A 20,983-nucleotide genomic window follows, 5' to 3' on the forward strand; every position below is an offset into this window, starting at 1 on the left:
AGATCTAAACATTACATGAGTTTTTTTTTTTTTAATTTGTGCCCACATTAACAACTGGACACAAAATGCTAATATGTGACCATAAAATAGTCACATATAATGGGTGTACAAAATACTAATTTGTGAATTAGATTCACATGAACAACTTTGACTTCTGGTTTAGAAAATGCTGCACATCTTCGTCTGGTGTCCTGAAAAGACAAGTGTCTTTGAATAGTCTGTTCTCATATTTAGTCTGCAATGGCAGAATTTCCACAATATTAGGGCAAACAAAAACAACAAACAGACAAAAGCAGAGTTTTAAAAAAAGGCCGATGCCAATATTCGTCAAAAAGGTAAATATCGGTGCCGATAATTGGCCTGGCCGATAATCGGTCTATCCCTAGTAAATTTTTACACTCGTTTTACAATACTTTAATGTTCAAAATTAATGAATGTGATTTTTCTGTATTAAAGTAATCATTATTTTTTTCTTCAATTCAAAGGAGTTCTCAGGTGCCTCAAGGAAGGTTTTTTTCTTACCTTGACAACCTGGGGCTTTGTGACTACAGCTAGGGCTGCTCAGTGTTGCTAACTTAGCATCTTCTTTGCAAAGATTTTGCGACTTTTCTAACCCCCTTTTTGTATTAAAAAAAAAGCAAGTTATTCTGGTTAAATAAAATGAATGAAAAATCTAACACTGAAATAAAATAAAAAATATTTTTTCAAAAATGAAAATAGTAGTCCACCTCCATCTGGGTTCACACTACAAATGAAGCCACCACTCTGGTGAGCACCCATAAAGATTGATTGTAGAGGCAGCTTTTAAAGACAGAGCTGTCAAATTTTACGTTGTCAATACATTTCGTGTGCTGGGGCGTGAAGTTGCCAGACAGAAAGAGGCTCCAGCCCAACATCAACAACTTAGCCAAACCTTTGAGTATGCGGTGTACAGGTGCAGCTTCACTTAGAGGCGTCTTGAATATGTTGCTGAGCAAAATGTTGTGTTGCTTTTTTTTATGGTGGCGATTGCGGTGAATAAGTCATTAAATAGATTACAGAAATCACAGAAATGTAAATTATATTGTAAATAAATGTGAAATCTCAAAACGCCATCGCCTAAAGCATCATTTCAAGTAAGTGACATCACACACGAGCTCGTCAAGCAGGCAACCCTTAAGATGCTTCCATCGTCAATGTCTGTGTGTGCAACTTGAGTTAGCTCACACAAACTTTGACTGGTGAAATGCTTTCCATGTTAGCTTCTCCGTCCAATAAATTGTAAAACTTGAATTGGAGTCTTTGTGTTTTATTCGTAAATCTGCCCTCATTTGAAGCCTTCATGCGTGTCGGTTGCTGCAATGGAAAACTTTGCTTGAAGTCTTGAGGTGAGAGTTGCACGTCAGTCACGACTACTGTGGACTCAAGTGTCACATTACTACTCCTGTTTGTCTCCTAATGACTCAAAACTCGAGCAATCTTTAAATTCATCGAGCTTTGGCTCATGTGAGACTAAGGGAATAGTAAAAGACTTGTGTTTCATGTAGTGACTTAAGTGCAACTTTGACCTGAAGACTCAAAAGTGCCTTAAAAAACAATCTGCTGCTTGGACCGGCCCTAACTCCGCCCAAATTTCCAAATCCACCAATCATGATGCGGCTTGAATTTGCATAGCCAATCAGAATGCAGTAATTTGCATAAACAGGTCATTTTTTTCCCAAACTGACCAATCAGAGCGCTTCAAATTTGCATAGTCCCACCCACCTGTTGACATATGAGCCTTTTATCTGCATTGCTCCACCCACTTCAAGACCCATCAGCGAATCAGAAAGCCTTATTCCATCTTTGCCACACCCATTTCCCCCACAAAAAAAATTGGGGAAAAAAAATTTTGAATTTTTTTTTTGAAAAATTAGAAAAATGTTTTAGAATTTTTTTTGTTTTGTTACTTTGCTTTAAGCAAGCTTTTTGTGATGTGTGTAAGAATGAAGTTGAGAGTTTAAGTGTTATTTGTAATCAAGCTTTATTTCTTTTGCAGAGTAAACAATCGCAAACAAACATGTTACAAGTTGGATGACAGTGTTCGTTGAGAAGTGGTCGGCCGGGCAGAAGAACGAAGACCAAATCGCAAGTCGGATTACAGTCTGCTCGTTGCCGAGTGCTCAAGTGGTCGGCCAGCGAGAAGAACTTGACAAGCGTGTGGACCTAAGACAAAATAAAAACATCTGTGAGTCAAAAGTTAAGTCAACGTCTTGTGCAGAAGATGTTTGGGGCTTGAAACCAACCAGCGATCAAGACTTCACAGGTGCGTGATGGATGATCTTGTTCCTTGCAGTCTAGAAAGTGAAAGGAAAAAAAGTACTGGGTCAGAAAAGTTGTCAAGAGGATTGTGCAGTGAAAAGAATTTAAAGAGCATACCGTCCAAGCGTAAATGTCTCCCGTTTCTTCTCAGGCTGCCTCCAAGTTTGGCTTCAGCACCTCGCGCATGAGCAGGCGACCAGAAAGGCAAAAGTGTTGCTGCTGGTCTCTGGAGCAGGAACTCTAATCGACCACACTGGACACAAGAACAAAATCATTCAACTTTGTCGAGACATCTGGAACATGCTCGCTGAAATGAAATGTTCCTTTTCTTACCAGCAGACGACTCATCCTCAGGCAGACGCACTTTGAGTCACGTTGCAGCACTCCAGTGGCGCCATCTGTAGGACAACAAACATGTGAGTAGACAATTCCATTACTAACCTGAAATGCAGTTATGTTTTTGCAGGAGCTCCTCATTGATCAATACCATGGCAAGCTTCATGATGTGCACCATTCGAGTTGGATGACATCTAAAGACAGTCTCCTCGTCGCTGCATGGTGAAGTCTTCAGTTGACCAGCGTGTGGACCTAAAGACAAAGGTGAGTCAAAAGCTTACGTTATCAGCAACATACCATGGATGTAGAAATGTTTTACCTTTAATGGCAACTCATTTTTAGTTGACCAAAATATTTTGATTCTGACTGGAACCTTTCACTGCAGCAGCTGGTCAAAGCGCCTGAAACTCCGGACTGGTGCAGAGAATTCTCCTGGATGGACAAACCTGCAAATGGCAGACCAGACAAGCTGCTATTTTTAGTACTTTATTTGCATGTCTTAATATTGACAATGTAGGCAGCTTTGAGGACATTTATGGAGAATTTCTCTTTGCCCGGCAGGTGGAAGAGTCCCTGACGGGACTTTTACTGGAAGCTGCAGTGCATGCCAACGAAAAAGCATACAAGTGCTCTTTCAGCATGCCAAGCTTTTTTGGAGCAAAAAAACGTTTGAAACAAAAAAACTTTTGAAACAGGTCCCAACCTTGAAGAGGTCGACTTCACAAGTTGATCCATACTGCACTGAACAGGTTCTTCAGCGCCACCTGGTGGACAAGAGCAGGACAAAAAGGTAACGTAACTTATTGACCAGGGTCTTCAATCCTGTTCCTTATCGGTCGCTGTCCTGCCCGTTTTCCATAGCGCCCATCTGCAACACACCCGATTGAAATGATCAGCAAGCTCTTTAGGAGCCTGATCATTTCAAGCAGGTGTGTCGCAGCAGGGAGTCTCAAGGAACAGGATTGGAGACGCCTGATGAGTGTCCTGACTGCAATTGGCAAAACTTCTGAGAAAAAAAAAATGCTCACTTTGTACACCATTTTGTTCCACAGCTCTCAATGACACTCTGGCATGATTGCAGGAAAAACTCTTGTCAAATCCAGGTCCAGAAAGTAAAACCCCTGATGCCACAGTTTGGCTGTCGCCGCAGGTGCTTCCACTCAACCGGCAGGTAAACGAGCTCCCCAGAAGCTGCTTGAGTGGAAGCACCTGTGGCGCAAGTCAAACTGTGGCTGGGTTTTTAATTACACACTTGAGAAGATGGTCAGCACATGCTGAAATAATTAGTCAAACATTTGTACATGTGTATAAGAGTGTGCGTTTTACCAGTGAGGAGAGCACAGCTGGACGCCTCTTCAACAGCCTGGTGGCCTGAAAGACAAACGTAAGGAACGTAAGCGTTCCCCTTGAAAATACTCAGCCTGACAAGCTAGTGGCTCAGCAACCTGACATTTGGTGGACATGCAAAAGTCTCATGACGCCATGTCCCAAAAAATGAAATAAAAACAGGTGGTAACAAATAAAAAGCAAAGGTGTGTCCCTGTAAGAAGTTTAATTTTGAAGCAACGATGAAACTGAATTGGAATCTTGTAAATCACTTGCAATGTTTAATAAGCTTTAAAAATAAATTAAAAAATGACTGATAATCAGGTATAAATAGGAGAAACTAGAATCCTAACTCTTTGCTGTGTTAGCATTAGAAATTAGTGTGCTAAAATTATATTAGGTATGTGTAAGATAATGATTTGAATATATGCATATGTGTGAGAATGTAAGACAGTTTTTGAGTTGACTTCCCCTTGAAGCTGAGGTTGGAACAACATAAAACAAAGGCAACAGGCTCCAGAAGTACGTCTCTGTTATTCTAAATACAATATACTTGAACATTCAAGTACACACTTAGCTTCAGCAGCCCTCTGGGGTTGCATGGAGCACGTGCTCCTTTATGGCATCCAACAGCTTTCTTGGGCTTTTGGATTCCTTGGGAAGAACACATACAGTAGTTGAGAAATTTAAAAGTAGATCAAATATACAAGTGCAGTGGTTGGGGGGCACTGTTGGATCCTTCATCATCCAGTCGAGAATGTTGGTCTTTCTTCGTGGTTGTAGTGGAGTATGTATGCCCCAAAATGTTGGCCAACTAACTTCTTACAAGTTGGAAGACATCTGTGATGCTAATTCGATGACACATTGGTTGAACATGTCCATATGGTGAAATAATTTTAAATTTTCTCTCAGAGTACCACCATTTTTGTCCAGGCCTGTTTCATGAGTTTATGATCATTTTTCAAATAAAGCTGTTCAAACATAATTCAAAAGCTATTTCTGATTTTCATTAGTTAGTTTTCATTTAAGTTTTATTTGTGTTTATTAATTTTCTTTTATTATTATTATTACTTTAACAGAGGATAACATTTTTTTTCCAGGTTACAATACAGTTCACGATTCCTGGTCACTAGGAGAAATGTTTTTGGTGACAATTTTTGGGAATCTAAAACAGATATACGAGCCGTATTTCAATCTGTGTCACGTGCGGTATTTCAATGTTGGTGTTTGTCTTTTAAAATGATAATCAAATAGCAAGTCGTTTTTCCATTTTTCATATCTGCTTCCAAACATAATATCCAATAACCAAAAGAGACACGGACCGTGGCACTTACGGTTATTTTAAAATGTGTTTCATAAATACAACTTTAAATAGTGTTTATTTTGAAAAATAAATAAATACATAGGATAGAATAAGGTTCATGAGGTGAAACATGAAATAATGTGCTTATCATTTTCAACATCACACATGAGTAAAAGACAATTTGATATCCCCTTAGTTTTTTTTTTTAAACATAGTGTCCAAACAATGTCAAAGTTGATATTGTAGTATGAAGTGGTGAAAAAAAAACAACATAAACAAAAGTTTGCCTTAAAACACTTTTTTTTCAGTCTTGTAACGATTTTAGAGGTTAGGAAATCAATGAAAATACATAATTTGTATTTCTTTCTCCATCTAACAATCGGCCACCATGTTTAAATGAGGATGCTTGAAAACTCAAACTTACACACACAGACACTATATATATATATATATATATATATATAAGTATATATATATATATATATATATATATATATAAGTATATATATATATATATATATATATATAGTATATATATACGTATATGTATACATATATATATACGTATATGTATACATATATATACATATATATACACATATATACACATACATACATATATATACATACATACATATATATACATACATATATATATACATACATATATATATATATATATATATAAGTATATATATATATATATACACCCACACCCACACACACCTACAAAACATGGTTCATAGCACTTAACCTAGAGTGGATAGAAAGACAAAGACAAACCATTTTGATCCAAAGATTAAAAAAAAAAAAAAAATCACATAAAAATAACAAAACAAAAAAATAGCATCAACGCCCTCTACAAACACTATGCCCAATAATTTAAGAAAATAGTGCCTCTAAAACGTTCATATTGCTTTGTACCTCCAATGAGTGGTCAAAGTCGACCCTGTGAAACACCAAAAAACTTCTAACGGCAACTGAAGGTCATTTCGTGTTGTCACTCCAGAGGTTATCGGATCAAACTGCAGCCGTTGGCATGCGAGTGTAGCAGAGGGGGGCAAGTCCTGTGTTTCATTTGGTTTCTCGTCTTGTAGTGTTGGCGGTACAAAATACGAAGACGAAGGCCAGTAACACTACTACAGCACTGCTCCGAAAAGGAACCAAAGATGTTTCATTCTTTTTTTTGTTTGTTTTTTGGTTTTTTTTTTGTTAACCATTATTACTCTCTACACCATTATTACTAGATCTATCACCACCAGAGATACACAAAGTGCATCAGTGTCTGTGTTTCATCTTGTGGCGAGTCTTCATGTGGGTGTGTGTGTGTGTGTGTGTGTGTGTGGATCAGCGATCAGTGCTCAGAGCTTGTCTTCTCAAAGGAGAAACTGGGAAGAGTCAGTAGCCTGGGGTTCGGAGAGTCACCGTCCTGTCCTGAGGCCTCTCCAACACCAAGGTCAAAGGAGTCCCTGGAGTCACTAGAGGGCGCTCTCCTCCTCAGGCAGGTGTCCCGATTGGGCAGGGGAGGGGGCAACCTTAAGCCACCGAGAGCCGGGTAGAGGCTGGGCTGGGGCCGCGATCCGTCGGCGGGTTCCACGGAGATGCAGGGAGGACTCATCTTCTTCTTACGTCGAGGTGACGGCAGCGAGGTCTGAGTGGAGGTCTGGCTGTGGATTTGCAGACTGTCACCCTGCGACACGAAACCCGACGAAGTGGACGTGGCGCTGTATTGGGGGCCGGACTCCACGGCGGAGCAAACCTCCACCGAGTGGCGACGTGGGTCGTCCAACCAGGAGTGGGGGCGGGGACGGGGCAGGAGAATGCTGCGGCCTTGCGTGTCAACACTGTGAAACCTCTTTAACGGCCTCAAACAAGTACCCCCGCTTTCTTGGCAGTCTGCCTTGTTTTTGTAATCCTCTTTAGCGGCAATGCCGCCGCCACCGCCTAGTTCATCATCCTGCGCCGGGACGTCATCGCTTCCTGTCAACACCCCCGCAGTGATAAGAGACACCTCCTGATCCGCAGAGGCCTGGTTTTGTTGCTGCCGCCTCGCCGGTAAGGGCGAGCATGGCGAGTGGGAGTCAAGGCAGTGCTGGTCGCGGAGCTGGGTGCGCACACTGCTGGGGCCCGTAGGTTTCCGGGAGGCGCCGGGTGCGGCGGGGAGCAGATAGAGAGCGGGCTGCTGCTGCTGGGGGGAGGGTACGGGCGAGGAGGTGGAGGAGCAGGAAGAGGAGGCGGAGGAGGATGGAGGGAGGCTAAGAGAAGCCACATTGGCAAGTCCTTCACTGCTTTCGCCTCCATCCGAACACAGGGCCTCCTGAGACTCAGTAGACACCGCGACCTGCAAGACGGGGAACGGGGGAGAAGGGGGGGATGAAATATTTAGGATGGGATGGGTGAGGATGCTGGAGATACAGTTAATGTTTAATGAGAGGGCCACGGTATGGAGAAACTGGTTAGTGCGAGCCGATGGGGATGAAAAGTCATCGTTTGGGTCATAGTTCACAAGTTGGTCAGATAGCCGGCGATTATTATCTGAAGAAAAGGGTCACTGGAGTCGCCGCATCCGTGAATTATACATAGAGCTACAACAGTTACGCTGTATTGCACAAACGCCAAGAGAAACCCGGGTGCTCAAAGGTTATTGTGAATTTATAGCGGAGCAGTTCATGTTTTAAAATGCTTGCCAACGGTTTGGCTTTATGTCACAAAGTAAAAAAAAAAAAAATCCAAGCAATCAAAACACTGGTAATGGGGCATAGTGAGCAAATTATTATGCTCAGGTAACAACCAATCACGGCTCACCTGTATTCTAAAGCTGAGCCATCATTGAGAACTGTGATGTCATTTTCAGTTGACAGAAAGCGACAAAATGGCTGCCACCCGACATGGACAAAAACGGGTACATTTTACTGCTCAACTCATATTCCACAAACTCAATATTAATTAGAATGCCATGTTTTGACTAGTGGGGGCGCACAGAACATATTGTAAAGAAAACTTTGGATTGACCTCCCCTTTTAGCGGTGTCAAGAAAAAAATTCTCACTCTAAAGTTATATTAATCTATTCTCAACAGACAGTCCTGGATGAATCGGCAGTCAATCAGAGGGCACATACAATCAAATAATCATTCATACTCACTTTCACACCTACTGATAATTTACATTCCTCATCGAAGCTAACATGTTTTAAGATAACTATTAATCTAATTTAAGATAATGTTTTGGAAATGTGAGTACCACATGAAACCTCACACAAGCGTGCAAACTTCACACAGGAGGGCCCTGAGCCAAGATTTGCACCAAGAAATATAATTTGACACCTGACTCTCTTGCCAATGAAAAAAAGCTTATTTCCAAAAGGCAAGCAAACGTGAGCGGTCTTTCAAACAGATCAAAATTCTCGCCAGATGACCCAGTGAACTGTGAACCAGACCACCTGCCTCTCTACCCTTTGACCGTCACACAAACCAAAGTGCATCACATTACAACCTCACTGTGAAATCTGATCACTGCTTTGTGGGAGGCCAAAGGTCAGAAGTTGAAAACAGCAAAAGTATTAGTGGCAACAACAAAATATAATTCTCATGACGGACCCTGATCCTCAGTTGACCACAGGTTAGTTTAACTAAGAGATTATTCTTGTTTCGTTTTGCTGTGGTGTCAATTCAAATTATCTGTGGAGATGAGGAAGCAGGACTTGAATGAGTTTTAGCGACAAATGTTTGACAGTCATGGGGTTTCCCTGAATGAGTATTAACGGCGTGACTATAGAGACACCTAGTGGCCAGAGACAGAATACCCAGACCGGGCGAATGCACCAGCCGCAGCAATATGAGCAGAGTAAAAAAAGGTACGAATGCATTCTAAAACAATGCTACAAGGGATTGATTGACAGAGATCACTCCGTCAGGTAATTTTACACGAACAGTTACTAGTGTAGTCAGTAAAAAAAAAAAAAAATCTTACATCACAATGACTGAACGCATTGCATCTGGACAGCACTTGCTTTTGTTTTGAAATCCCCTGAGCTCTTTTAATAAACAGTTCAGTCAGCCTTAATTATGTACATGCAGTCCCACTGTCATGCTAACCCAGTCATTAATTGAAGTAAAAATCTTCTGGTCGTATACAGAGTGCTCTATAGCCTTGCTGGCTACATTTGTTGACGGTGTTATGATGTGCCGGATGGTTAGCAGTTGACAGACGTTTGAAGAAAAGACAAATGGAATGAAGCCTGCAAATGCTTAGGTCGGTCTGTCTCTCCCGATATGAACGTGGAGTTCAGTGTTTCTGAAAGTTCCAAATGGTAGCTAAAGTTCATTTTTTCCCCCCCTCACTGTTTCAGAAACAGGAGTATCTGTGCTTGAGCAGGAGCTCTGGGTCAGGCGGTGTTTGGGCCCAACTGAGCTGGGGTCGGATAATAACAGATACGGTATGGAAATCAAAATGAGTTAGCGAATCCGTAAGGGGGAGGATGGGGAGGAGGGAGGGAAGGAGGGAAATGACACAGTTTAGAATGTGAAAAGAAAAAGGAAAGCTAAATAATGTTTAAATGCTTTTCTTGTACTAATAAAGTACCCCCACCCAAAAAAAACAAAAAAAACAACAACTTTAAATTGGTTGAACATACCGTACTTACTATATCACTTAAATCCAGTCGGCGCACGAGAAAAGTAAAATGTGAAAAAGTTCGAATCATCCCGGAGGCATCAAAGAGGTGCGTCAAAAGTGAGGTTGGGTCACCTGTCTGCGGAGCTTGCGGCTCACGGCATGTGTGCGTCTGGGAGGGGGTAGTCGAGGTATACTTTCAGAGTCTGAGTGGCTGTGAGGGCTGATGGGTCTGAAGAGGTCAGTGGGGATGGTCAGTCGTTGGGAAAATTCTTCAGGTTGTGAGCGCACTGAACCACTGGAGCCTTAAAACCAAAAACAGGAAGTCAAAAAAAAAAAAAAAATTACTCTCACACTCTCTCTCACACTCTCTCTCACACCCACACGTTTTGCAACCAAGATTACCTGACCGGGCCCAACGCGAGCTCACGATGTGCTGGTTCCGAGATGTCTGCGCTAGCTGTGCCGAAGCCCCAACGGGCTTGCCAAAGGCCTGCCGGGGGAAGAACATGTAGCTGTCGTTGGGTAGGGAGTGTGTGCGTCCCACCGCCGTCTTCCTGACACTCAGCAGGTTGTCCTCCAGTGCTTTCCCAGGGTCGAGCTGCTCGACCTGTTGGAACGACAGAGAAGTCAGCGTTCCGATACGTGTCGGACGGCTGAAGCTTAATAGTCTATATTACGATAAACAAAGAGGCGGCGGGCTTCGGCATACACAGAAAACAGATGTTGGAAGTTGGCTGGAACAGAGCTGCCGCAGATCACAGAAATCTTACAAAAACTGAATTTTAAAAGCAGCTTCTTTTAAGCGCAAGCACTCTTTGGGGGAAATGAATCCCCCCCCCCCCCCCCCCCCCCCAAGTCCTTTAACCGTAGATAATGGTAGTAGCCTGCTGTCAGCTGGGGCAGTATCTTGCAGCCTGGCCCACTGGTGCCCACTACCAGACCAGTAGACAGAGGATAGAGCAAACACAAGCGGAACCACTGACAGGAGAGAATTGTGACTGGAAAAAACGGAGACTCACACGAAAAGCAGAGCGGAGAAAGGCAGAACAACGTGTGAGGAGGTTCGAGAGAGAGAGCGAGAGAAGGGAAAAGCTGTAAACTGCCAGGTGCACTACTCTACTGCACGAGAACACATCAGGCTGGAAAGATATGGGATGACAAAGAGAGAAGTTGGACGACTCATGGTTAGATTCACAAAGGCCTTCCAACATCACTTATAGCCCTTTACTTCCCCACTTTTTTTTGTTGTTGGCTATTTTCTTTGATGCCTGTCCCAGCACAATCCAATTAACAGCGATTTCATGTCACGTGCTGGCTGAGGGTCCCTGTCTTATAAATATGGACTCAAACGTTTCACTTAGGGAGAATGCAGTACGGACCAAGGTCAGAGTGACCCCGCCCCTCCCCCCACCGGAGCAAGATAAGCGACTCTCGGACCGTAGGGTGTGCCGTTGAGTGGGGAAAATAAAAAAACAATGTTCTTGCCGCCGCTACATGGTTGTGCAACAGTTCTAATGAGGAAAATTGAGACGATCTGCCCCCCCCGGAATTGCTGTCTGACGACAATGACGAAGCGGCATTTTATGAGGGCCGACGTTAAAACCCACTTTGCTCCTGTTAAAATACACATTCCAAATGAATTGTTCAAATCATCTCATACTATTTATCCATCCATTTTCTATATTTCCAAAACTCTTTTTTTTTCCCCTCCAGATCCTGACTGGTGCTAAAACGACATTTCAAGATGATTTCGAAAAAATAATTTGCCAATGTGGGAAAATGAGTATTACACGACGTGTTATATTGTAAAAACCTCAAGGGTGCACACTTTGTTTGATTGGACAGTAAAACCTTTGCCATCGCCATGATTTGAACTATCGAGGTGGAGTTTGAGGTGTGCTGAGACATCTGGTTTAAACTAAACGTTTAACAAGCTGGCATCCAGTTGCCTTTTATACGTGAGCGTGGAAGGGTGGTGAAGTGGGCAAGTGGCTTTGGAATACCCTGGAAAGGAAACACGACTACAAGGTACTGAAAACGGGAGGAGGAGGAGCAGGTATGAAGGAAAAAAAAACAAAAAAAACACGAAACTGTCAGTACATTGCATTCCAGGCTGCTTAGAGAGAGGGGATTAAAATCGTCAGCGACCGATTCCTCTGTCAGAGCTATGGACCAGGATTTCTCAGAGGCCAGAGACAGAGCTTCCATCTCAGCTAGAGGAATCTAAACAGGAAGAGACAGTGGCGGGTGAGCAGAGAAAGCAAACACACAAATATGAAGATGACATAACTGCAATAGGCAAGATACTGTCCATTTGAACAACATCAAGTGGAGAAACATCAAGTATAACCAATTTGGACTCATGGACAAAATTATTAGGATGCTTGGCCTTTTTGTTGACAAGATGGCATAACGGAAGGAAACGGTGCAGTTTTTGGAATGTTTGGAAATGAAAATAGGCTTCCAAAGTCGCAGTGGGAATTATACAAAGTTTAGCAAGCAAAGGGTTAACTCTGCGTGTGTGTGTGTGTGGCTTTTTGTTGTTGTTTTTGTTTTTAGGGCAATACCGAAAGAAGAACCGGCCGCAAGGGATGCAAAGAGAAGAAAAATGTGAAAAGACTAAACTGTAAGGAACGGACATCCGTGTCCCCGTATTCAGTCATCACTTGTTATCAGAGTGATGAAAAAATGTTTCTTTTCTTTTATGAAGAGAGATTAACTCTCAGAATAAGAATCAGAATAACAATTTAAATTTGCCATGTGTTAACGTACTCCTTTCAGAGCGTCGAAATGTAACATAACATTGCCGGTACATCTAATAAAGGTTTTAAGATGGTGAGAATTTTCATGGTTTCCCAATCAACATGTCAATTAATTTGGATTTTTATTTGTAAATTGGTACAAATCAGAGGTAACAGTGTTACAGAACAGACTTCTACTTCCACTGTAGTGCATTTAGCCCGTTTCTTTTCGTAAGGTAAAACAATGAAGGAAAAAACAAAAATTAAACTTGACCTTTAATCAGTGGGATTGAAATTTAGAGCACCGCAGTGCTCAGTTTGTTTTGATTTGCCTCAGATTTACAGGGAACTAATTTTCGGACACAAATAGGCCGAGGTGGGGAACCGATCAAACCACAGGCATAAGGCGGACGATTGTAACGGAAGTGAAGTCTTGAGTGGGTTTTGTAACTTTGCAACAACCGATGACAAGGTTGGTAGACAAAAACTAAAAGCAGGCACTGCAACTTAGTGAGCAGACGGATGATGCTGCGAGTCCGTCGGATGCAAGCGAGCGGATGAGATCACGGCTGAGATGCCATGCGGCGCTCAACTACAGCGTTGGCCGGCTAAAGTTATTAAACGTGGAGGAATTCCAGCGCAGAAATGGTAATGGTTCTTGGGCAGCATGATATTTGGCAAACATAACATAGCATGCTGTTCTACCTCCTCCCCCCCAAAAAGAAAAAAAAAAAAATATACGGACAATATGTTCTTGTTTTTCCCCTTCGTAAATATTTTACAGCTTAATGGAGATCCTGCACAGTACAAAAAGTATCCATCTTTAAAGACATTTAGTGAGCTAAATGGTCATAAAACACAAAGATTTGCCAAAAGGAGTGAGATAATATCACATGTTCTCAATAAAATAAATAGTTCCATCAAAGGGTCAATACAATAAAAAAAACGTTTTAACCATAAGACAAGGTCATACTCTGAGAATAAATTGTCCAAAGAAAATGCCAATAATAATTTCAGCAAGATCAGAGAAGATACCTCGATCTTGCCAGATGAAGGACTTTTGGGTAGTTTGATTTTTTTCCAGGATTTTTTTTCCCCACATTTCTCCAATGTAGAGAACATGTAACGAACATTTATCAGCATTTTCTGAAGATTTTTGGGGGTTTGTAGAAAGTTTTTTTTTTTTTTGATTTGCGGACCGCCTGACATATCCTTGCCCCCCCTCCATGCGCACCCCAAAGGAAATAAATCCTAGCTCCGCCAGTGGTGACAGTATGGAACCGTCCAGAGTTTGGATGCATCTGTTGATGATTTCATTTAGCGCAGTTTGATAGAATACTGACGAAAGTTGAAAAAAAAAAAAAAAAACTTCAAAGAATATTTCCATACATTCACCGGCTTTGAGGGAAAAACAGTGACAACATTTGCATCACGGGTACTTTCAAATGATTCATTCTTGTTGATGAATCCCCCGAAAATGTTTTCAAAGTAAACGACTACAATCCAATTTGTGACATTTGGCTATCTTGTTATTGATTGACCTTTTTGTCGGCGTCGTGCTTGCTGGCTTTGGGGGCAAGCGCGTAGTAGTGGCACACAGAGCCAGACAAGTTGTCCATCAAACTCAGCTCCCCTTCCATTGAACCCTGGATGACCAGGGAGACTGAGTCAAACTGTGCTCTTTGCTGGACAAACTTGGACAAAGCAGAGGAAAGAGAGTGCGGAAGGTGGGGAAGGGAGGGAAAGAAACAGAAACAGAAACAGCAGAGGGTGCGGATGGGACGTCAGAATAAATGCGAGGAGAAAGAACAAATACAAACAAAGAAAGAAAACGACAGTTAATCAGACGGAAAGCACATAACATGAGAGAAGAAAACAGTTCCTGTCATGCTACTACCGCGCCTGCCACAAGAAGGCACTACAAGATCGCGGTAGGATTATAAATGCAAAGCGACCAGAGTAAACACAGAGCCATCTTGATTTAGACGAGTGCAGCAAAGACAGACAGACAATGTCCGAAAGGGGAAACACAAGGATCGCAAGACCTCTATTTCCTATCCCCCAAAGTTGTCTGGAAATAGCTGCTGAGGAGTCCAACAAGGCCCTGTGGTCCAGCTTTCCCATGGCACTGTGACCTGCCTTTGACTGGCACGTCCTCCGCGGGGACCGACAACAGCCACACACAAACTGTAAAACCTATTAGACAGTGGAGGGGGATTGCACTATAGTGAAAACTGGATTAAAAAAAAACTCGTTCATATAAATCTGGCGGTCGGGGGGTCATCATTTTATGGCTGTCTTGATGTTTCTTGGTTACTTTGTTACGTGGCACAAGAGGACACGCTCAGTTCCCTCTGTACTTGCTGTTTTTTACTGGACTGGATTTGTTGTGTTTGTTTTGGGGCTTCTGCTGCCATGACACCAGTAATAGCGTGTAAACGTTCGAATAGACTTCCGTCCTTATAGCGAAAGGAGGAAGTGAGTATGCTATAAAGCGATTCAGGTATGTTTTTTTTTTTTGTGTGCCAGGGTTGCTCCCATCCTCCTCAAAGTTGCTTAGGGCCAGTAAAATCGATACAGATCCCCCGAGGACATGACAAAAGTCCCATTCAACTACTTGCAAGTCAACGTTTCATCAAAAGAGTTGTGAACAATTTTTATTAAGGTCGAATTCTTGCCCAGTGCTGCTTTAAAAGGCATTTGAGGTCACCTAAAGTGAAGCATGTATGCTGTTTTCTACTGAACTGTTTTATAATCATGGCCTGTTTTGCTTTTCATTTATTATTTATTTTTTCTGTTGTTGTACCATTAAATATATTCCTTACCTCCGAAAGGGGCTCCGGGCATGAGGGAGTTTCTTCTCTGATATTTACAGGGTCTCTGGGTATATCAACAGTGGGTGAGTCCACGCCCCTTTCCTGCCCTGTGTCCCCGCCTCCGGTGGACCTCCAGGGGGAACCCCCAGAACTGGACCTGTCCATGCCCAGTGTGAGAGGGTTGAGCTGGGGCGACCTTGTTGCCACGTCACCCCCATCGCCATGTAGCTCGAGCTCTAACTCCGCCTCCAGCTCCGCCTCTTCCTTGGCTTCCTTGTTGCTCTCTTCCAGGTGCTTCATCAGGACAGCGATGACTACATTGACCAGGACGAACTGAGCGGTCAAGACGAAGGAGACAAAGTAGATTGGAGAGACGACGGTGTTGTAGCAGGTGCTGGTCTCATGGGCGCAGTCCCTTAAAGTGTCCTGGGACAAGCATGGAAAAAAAAAACCATTTGCACATTGGTAGACTGATAACAGATTCGGGATATACAGAAAAAAAAACAGAAAAATGGGTCGGTTAACTAGTCTTTCCGTTTCAACCCTAACTTATACTTCCCCACTTGTGACAGTCAGTTTGATGTTATCCATATCTTTAGCATTTGTTCATGTCATGCATTTCTACCACTGTTGATTCATATTTCAATACTTTATTTTTTTTGTTTGTTTTGGGGCTTCTGCCATGACACCAGCAATAGCGCTTAGACGTTCGAATCGACATCCGTTCTTATAGCGAAAGGAGGAAGTGAGCATGCTGTAAAGCAATTCAGAACATTTGTATTTTTTGTGTGTGCCAGGGTTGCTTCCATTCTCCTCAAAGTTGCCTAGTGCCAGTAAAAACGATACAGATCCCCTCAGGGCATGACAAAAGTCCCATTGGAAGTCAATGTTTCATCAAAAGAGTTGTGAAGATTTTTGTGAAGGTCGAATTCTTGCCCAGTGCTGCTTTAAAATTGATTTGAGGTCATCGAAAGTGAAGCATGTATGTAAATATACTCACAAGGAAATAAGTACTGTGTGCCTCAGAATACAAGTTGATACAAAAGAGGCAGGGAAAGAATCTCAGTGGATGCACAAATTGGCAAGAAAAGTGATGCAAAGTCAGTAGCGGTCACAAAGAAGCCAGAATGCAATGCAGATGGATACTTGGAACAACTCTGCTCATGGCAATTTACCAATACAGTAAAACTGCCACCTGTGTCGCTCCATTTGCAAATTTGTTTATTTCACCTTCATGATGCCATTCCAGTTGTCTCCAGTGGAAACTCTGAAGAGCAGCAAAAACGCCATGCCAAAGTTTTTAAACGTCGCATAGCGTCCCAGGCCCTCACACGGGTGGAGTTCGTCACAAACTGGGGAAGACAAAGAACCTTAACCCGACAGTTCAAGCGACACATAAAAATACACTTTTTGATATCTCTTACTCAAGTCACCAAACAGCTCCACCCCCAAGGCTGCAAAGATGAAGAAGAGGAGCATGAAGAGAAGACCAAGATTTCCCACCTGTGGAGTGAAAACAGGAAGCAAAATTGATTGATCAGATGACACATCCTCAACAAAATAAACAGGCAGGTAGTTTTATTTTTTTTTATTTTTTAGAATTTTCAAGAATGCTGTGAACTGAGGAATGTGTTATTATTATTATTATTACTACCAAGTGTAAACACCAAGAGCAAAGCAATTCTATGGAAGGAAAGTAGGTCCAGTGGCGGCCATGTACCTGAGGCAGGGCTTGCATAACGGTGTCCAGCAAAGCTCGCATCCCCACCGCCATCTTGAGGAGCTTCAGTACTGCAGGCAAACAAACACACCGCCGTCATTAAGTTCTCGTGAAGGAAGGCAGATGATCAGTTACACCTAAAATCCAATCGTTACATTATGCATACAATGACAACAAACGGTGCTCAAAGCGCCAGAGTTGAGATAACGCAACATGGCCCGGATGACTCCGAGGTGATTAGAGTAGGAAGTAATGGCGCTAAAACCAACAAGATGAAAAACAAACAGCTCTGTGAGTCATTAAAACAGAGGTCACCGCTGCGCACAATAAAGACCCAAAATAAACATTGCGCAGTATATCAACATGTTAGGATAATGAGGTTTTGGCATGCAGGTAACCTCTTGCTGAAACAGTTATTCATGTTGAAAATAATAAAATACATCAATCTCTCCACATTTTGGTATGCTAGTTCTCATTAAAAAATGAGTTTTCCACTTTTGGAATCCAGCGTCAATATAATGTTCAACAGCTTCCCAGCTGTGATTGCACCGCTGTGATTTTCTTTAACTTTTCTTTATTAAAGACATCCTTTATTAAGCTGTCTAATAAGGTCTCTTTAATTACCTCTACCAAAGAAGATGCTCTTTTGTTTTTTTTCGTTGTTTCGAGTTCCATTAGGATCTGAGCCAGTCATTTTGATTTCAAATCCCATTTAACCTTATACAGCTGTCAAATCCAAGCAGGCTGTAATTTGCTGCACTTGGATTTTATTACATTCCGTTCTCTCCAGAAGAATGAAACTTTAATCCCTTTAAGCCATTAAGAGTCTGGATCGTAGTTGTTTCACTCATTGATTTTGCAGGTGACAAATGTTAATGCCTTGGCAGAGGTCCGCACTTTCTGAGTGCTCTTGTTGCTTAAAGATTTTTGGCACAAGGTTGTAAGATCCAAATGTGTGCCCAAAAAACTCAAGTTTTGCTTGCCGTTTTTTTTTTTTTGTTTTTTTTTTTTTTACATTTTGTATTTAGTCCTACAGTTCATCATCTCATGTGACGCATTACATGACGTCAACCAATTGAATAATCGCAACGGGCTCGTATAAGTAAACGTTGCCACATGCGTCTCACAGAAAAAGACAAATAGGGCAGAGTTTATTCAAGGTATTTGCAAGGTACATTCGAGAAAAATGTGGTGGAACAAAAATTTTGTTCATTTTAAATGCTTGTGCTTGAATGTGTATCATATTGCAGAGCTGTCTTTGTTCCTGCCTGTCTGACCTTGTCCAGCTGTGTTCTTGGTTTGCCGTGCGGCTCGGCAGACACACAAATGACCACACAAAGAAACTGCGCGGTTAAAATGGTAAATTAAGATTTGGTGCACAAACGTGTGACTTCACCAGATTTTTTTCCCCCCTGTATTTGACCTGTATAGCTAATGTGAGTGCACAAGTAAATATATCAAGTCTCTGCACACTGCAAAAAAATGGAGGGATCCACGACTTGGGTCAATTTGACCCAACTTTTGGGTTGTTTTTACAGAAAACAACCCCAAAAATTGATAGTTTTGTAGAAAACAACCCCAAATATTGGGCTGTTTTGTACAAAACGCAAGAAGGCGGGTCAAATTGACCCGATTTGTGTCAATTTTTGACCCCTAATTGTGTTATTTTTAACCCAAATGTTTTTAGAGTGTGGGATTCTCCAATTTGACCCACCTATGTATTTTAGCCTCAGCCGGATGATTGGATGCAAGGAATCCTTTCCACCAATCATACCCTGTACCCGTTATTCACCGTAAAAATAAAAAAAAAAGACTTGTCTGACTATCGTCACTGCTGGCTGCGATTTAATGTAAGCAGTCAGCCCTACGTTGTTAGCAAATTAGCATTGTTAAATATTCACAGTGTTTGTGTGTTACTTCTCCCCATTCCTTTCATCTGAATTTTCCCCCTTTGTCACTTGCTCCTCGCTCACTTCTTTCACTTCATCTGTAATCTATTTTAAGATCAGGCGTTATGAATCACTCTGCTGTCGTCCTCTTCCTTCTGCTCCGTTATTCATCATTATTATTATTATTATGACATCCTCTCTCCATTCGGTCTCAGCCAACTGCCGCTTAATTCACTTGCTGCCACGATGTGTCGCGGCTCTTCCCAACTCCACCCTTCCAATCTCCGACTGCGGTTTGCCAGCTGGCTGTTTGCGTCAGCGCCATCTTCGAGGCTCCCACCCAACCCAAACCACGCTGAGACCTGCCATATAAAATTGACAAAGAGGGAGACTCCCAGGGAGGCGGACGTGCTACAAAAGCATCTTCAAGTCACTCAACCGCGAGGGAGGCGAGTGAGGGAGGGTGAAGGTCTGGAGGCTGTTAGCTCATACCTCGTGCAATCCTCAGCACTCTCATGATGCGGATGATGGTCGGGTTAATGGGCAGTGAAGCGTTGACCTCGATCTCCTCCAGAGTGATGCCCATGATGGAGAGCAGCACGATGGCCAGATCCAGCTGGTTCCACCTATACACATGCAATCGTTTTTTTTTTTTTTTTTTAATATCAACTTGTTCAAGTACAAAATGTCTCCAACATTGGAGTCATTGTGCTAATCATGTTTGTGACCTCATTGTGAGTAGATCTGTTCCAAAATGATGATACCTCCACTGTTAACTCATTCACTGCCATTGACGGATTTATTTGTCTTTTCACAGTCCAGCCATTCAACTCCAGGCACTTATTTATATTTTCTGTCAGTGAATGAGTTAATGACGTGTGTTTGAGTGTTCATGCATTTGTGGTATGGTGTGATTTTCATTGGGTAGCCAGAGATTTCAAAGTTGTGAAATCATTTCAGGCAGCTTGTTTTATGGGTGTTTAATGAGGCGTTTTTTGGTTGTTTTTTTTTTCATTCGTACAGGCTTCAACCTTCCTCTGACGAGCGAATGAAAAAAAAAAAATCTGTTACCATCAATCTGTTGGAATCATGTCAAAACCCAAAAAGTTCAAGCTACAGCAAATGTTTGTTTGAGACTACTTGTGTTTGAGCTGCCTCGGAAGCAATAGGACAAATCATCACATCAATTCGGGGGCGGCTGTTAGTTCTTCAAATACTAACTTGTCCTTGAAGAAGCGTCGAAATCCAAAGGCAACCAGTTTGAAGACTGACTCCAGAACAAAGATGAGAGTGAAGATGTAGTTACAGATTTTCAATGCTTCATCCAGTTCCTGAAGAAAGAAGACGAATATCATTATCAAGTCATTTTTCAAATGAAAACAACCTTTCAAGTTTGACCTAGATGTGCCATGTGAACTTGGAAACATAGTTATAAAATCTACAGACATCTCTAGGAATAATAAGTGAGTTTGTCCGGTCATACGCTTGTGAAAACTGCCCATTAGCTAAGGAAGAAGGATAGAACTTGAGACTTAATCCTCCGTGGTGGCATTCCTTAAACAAGCTTGATTAACTCATTCACTGACAGACATTTTCAGACCTTTTACCCTAACATTTGAAAAAATTTGAAAAAAAAATATAAATAAGTGCCTGGAGTTGAATGGCTGAACTGTGAAAAGACGAGTAAATTCATCAATGGCAGGGAATGAGTTAAAATGGTTTCTGTGAAGAAAAAAAAAAGATTTTTTGTCATAAATCTGTTGTATTGAATACATGTATTTTGAATTAAAGTATCCGTCATCCTCCTCCAACTAGGCTTTATTTACGCCATCAGGACTTCGCAGCCCATCGAGTGTCTAAAAACTGATCACGACGGACCAATCCGTCAAATCTATTCAAACAACAAGTAGGAATAATCCTTGGCATTGATCAGGTTGACATTACCACACTTTCCTGC

At 42.0% G+C, this 20,983-nt stretch overlaps 2 protein-coding genes and 1 long non-coding RNA gene across 20 annotated transcripts in view; 1 reads left to right on the forward strand and 2 right to left on the reverse strand.

Moving 5' to 3' along the window:
• LOC147129308 (uncharacterized) overlaps nt 1-4,849 on the forward strand; it is a 39,932-nt gene extending 35,083 nt beyond the window's left edge. The window contains exons 6-10 of the long non-coding RNA XR_015082736.1: nt 2,018-2,284; nt 2,432-2,880; nt 3,002-3,097; nt 3,178-3,406; nt 3,669-4,849. This is a non-coding gene — a long non-coding RNA (uncharacterized LOC147129308). The remainder of the gene's footprint in view (nt 1-2,017; nt 2,285-2,431; nt 2,881-3,001; nt 3,098-3,177; nt 3,407-3,668) is intronic.
• LOC147129310 (uncharacterized) lies at nt 2,019-3,844 on the reverse strand. The gene is made up of 7 exons (XM_086017549.1): nt 3,320-3,844; nt 2,936-3,062; nt 2,768-2,868; nt 2,614-2,678; nt 2,398-2,533; nt 2,265-2,315; nt 2,019-2,184 (listed from the first exon to the last, which is right to left on the reverse strand). The coding sequence occupies exons 3-7, from the start codon at nt 2,808-2,810 to the stop codon at nt 2,117-2,119; spliced, it is 363 nt and encodes a 120-aa protein (XP_085873675.1). The 5' UTR covers nt 2,811-2,868; nt 2,936-3,062; nt 3,320-3,844; the 3' UTR covers nt 2,019-2,116.
• A 1,036-nt stretch (nt 4,850-5,885) lies between the features above and the next one.
• Nucleotides 5,886-20,983, reverse strand: part of cacna1g (calcium channel, voltage-dependent, T type, alpha 1G subunit) — a 127,693-nt gene continuing 112,595 nt past the window's right edge. For 8 of the 18 annotated variants that reach the window (XM_086016359.1, XM_086016368.1, XM_086016358.1 and 5 more), the window contains 11 exons: nt 20,248-20,357; nt 19,519-19,652; nt 17,138-17,208; nt 16,842-16,920; nt 16,648-16,769; nt 15,427-15,843; nt 14,143-14,295; nt 11,961-12,083; nt 10,263-10,467; nt 9,993-10,162; nt 5,887-7,586 (listed from right to left, as the gene is read on the reverse strand). In XM_086016359.1, the coding sequence (XP_085872485.1) occupies nt 6,600-7,586; nt 9,993-10,162; nt 10,263-10,467; nt 11,961-12,083; nt 14,143-14,295; nt 15,427-15,843; nt 16,648-16,769; nt 16,842-16,920; nt 17,138-17,208; nt 19,519-19,652; nt 20,248-20,357 (2,571 nt within the window). In that variant the 3' untranslated portion in view covers nt 5,887-6,599. Of the gene's footprint in view, nt 7,587-7,631; nt 9,657-9,992; nt 10,163-10,262; nt 10,468-11,960; nt 12,084-14,142; nt 14,296-15,426; nt 15,844-16,647; nt 16,770-16,841; nt 16,921-17,137; nt 17,209-19,518; nt 19,653-20,247; nt 20,358-20,983 lie in introns of those variants that run through there. The other 10 variants (XM_086016361.1, XM_086016352.1, XM_086016351.1 and 7 more) reach the window with 7 other exon arrangements.

Source organism: Filicampus tigris, chromosome 19 (genome assembly GCF_054856515.1).
Source record: "Filicampus tigris isolate MCC_2025a chromosome 19, RoL_Ftig_1.0, whole genome shotgun sequence".
In the NCBI taxonomy this organism is placed as follows: domain Eukaryota; kingdom Metazoa; phylum Chordata; class Actinopteri; order Syngnathiformes; family Syngnathidae; genus Filicampus; species Filicampus tigris.

Excerpts from the sequence above, each read along its gene's own strand:
- LOC147129310 (XM_086017549.1), bottom strand. The coding sequence starts at position 2,810 with ATGTCATCCAACTCGAATGGTGCACATCATGAAGCTTGCCATG. Across the intron at positions 2,534-2,613 it reads TGAGGATGAGTCGTCTGCTG|TGTGGTCGATTAGAGTTCCT; the intron begins GTAAGAAAAGGA and ends TCTTGTGTCCAG. Across the intron at positions 2,316-2,397 it reads GAGACATTTACGCTTGGACG|ACTGCAAGGAACAAGATCAT; the intron begins GTATGCTCTTTA and ends TTCACTTTCTAG.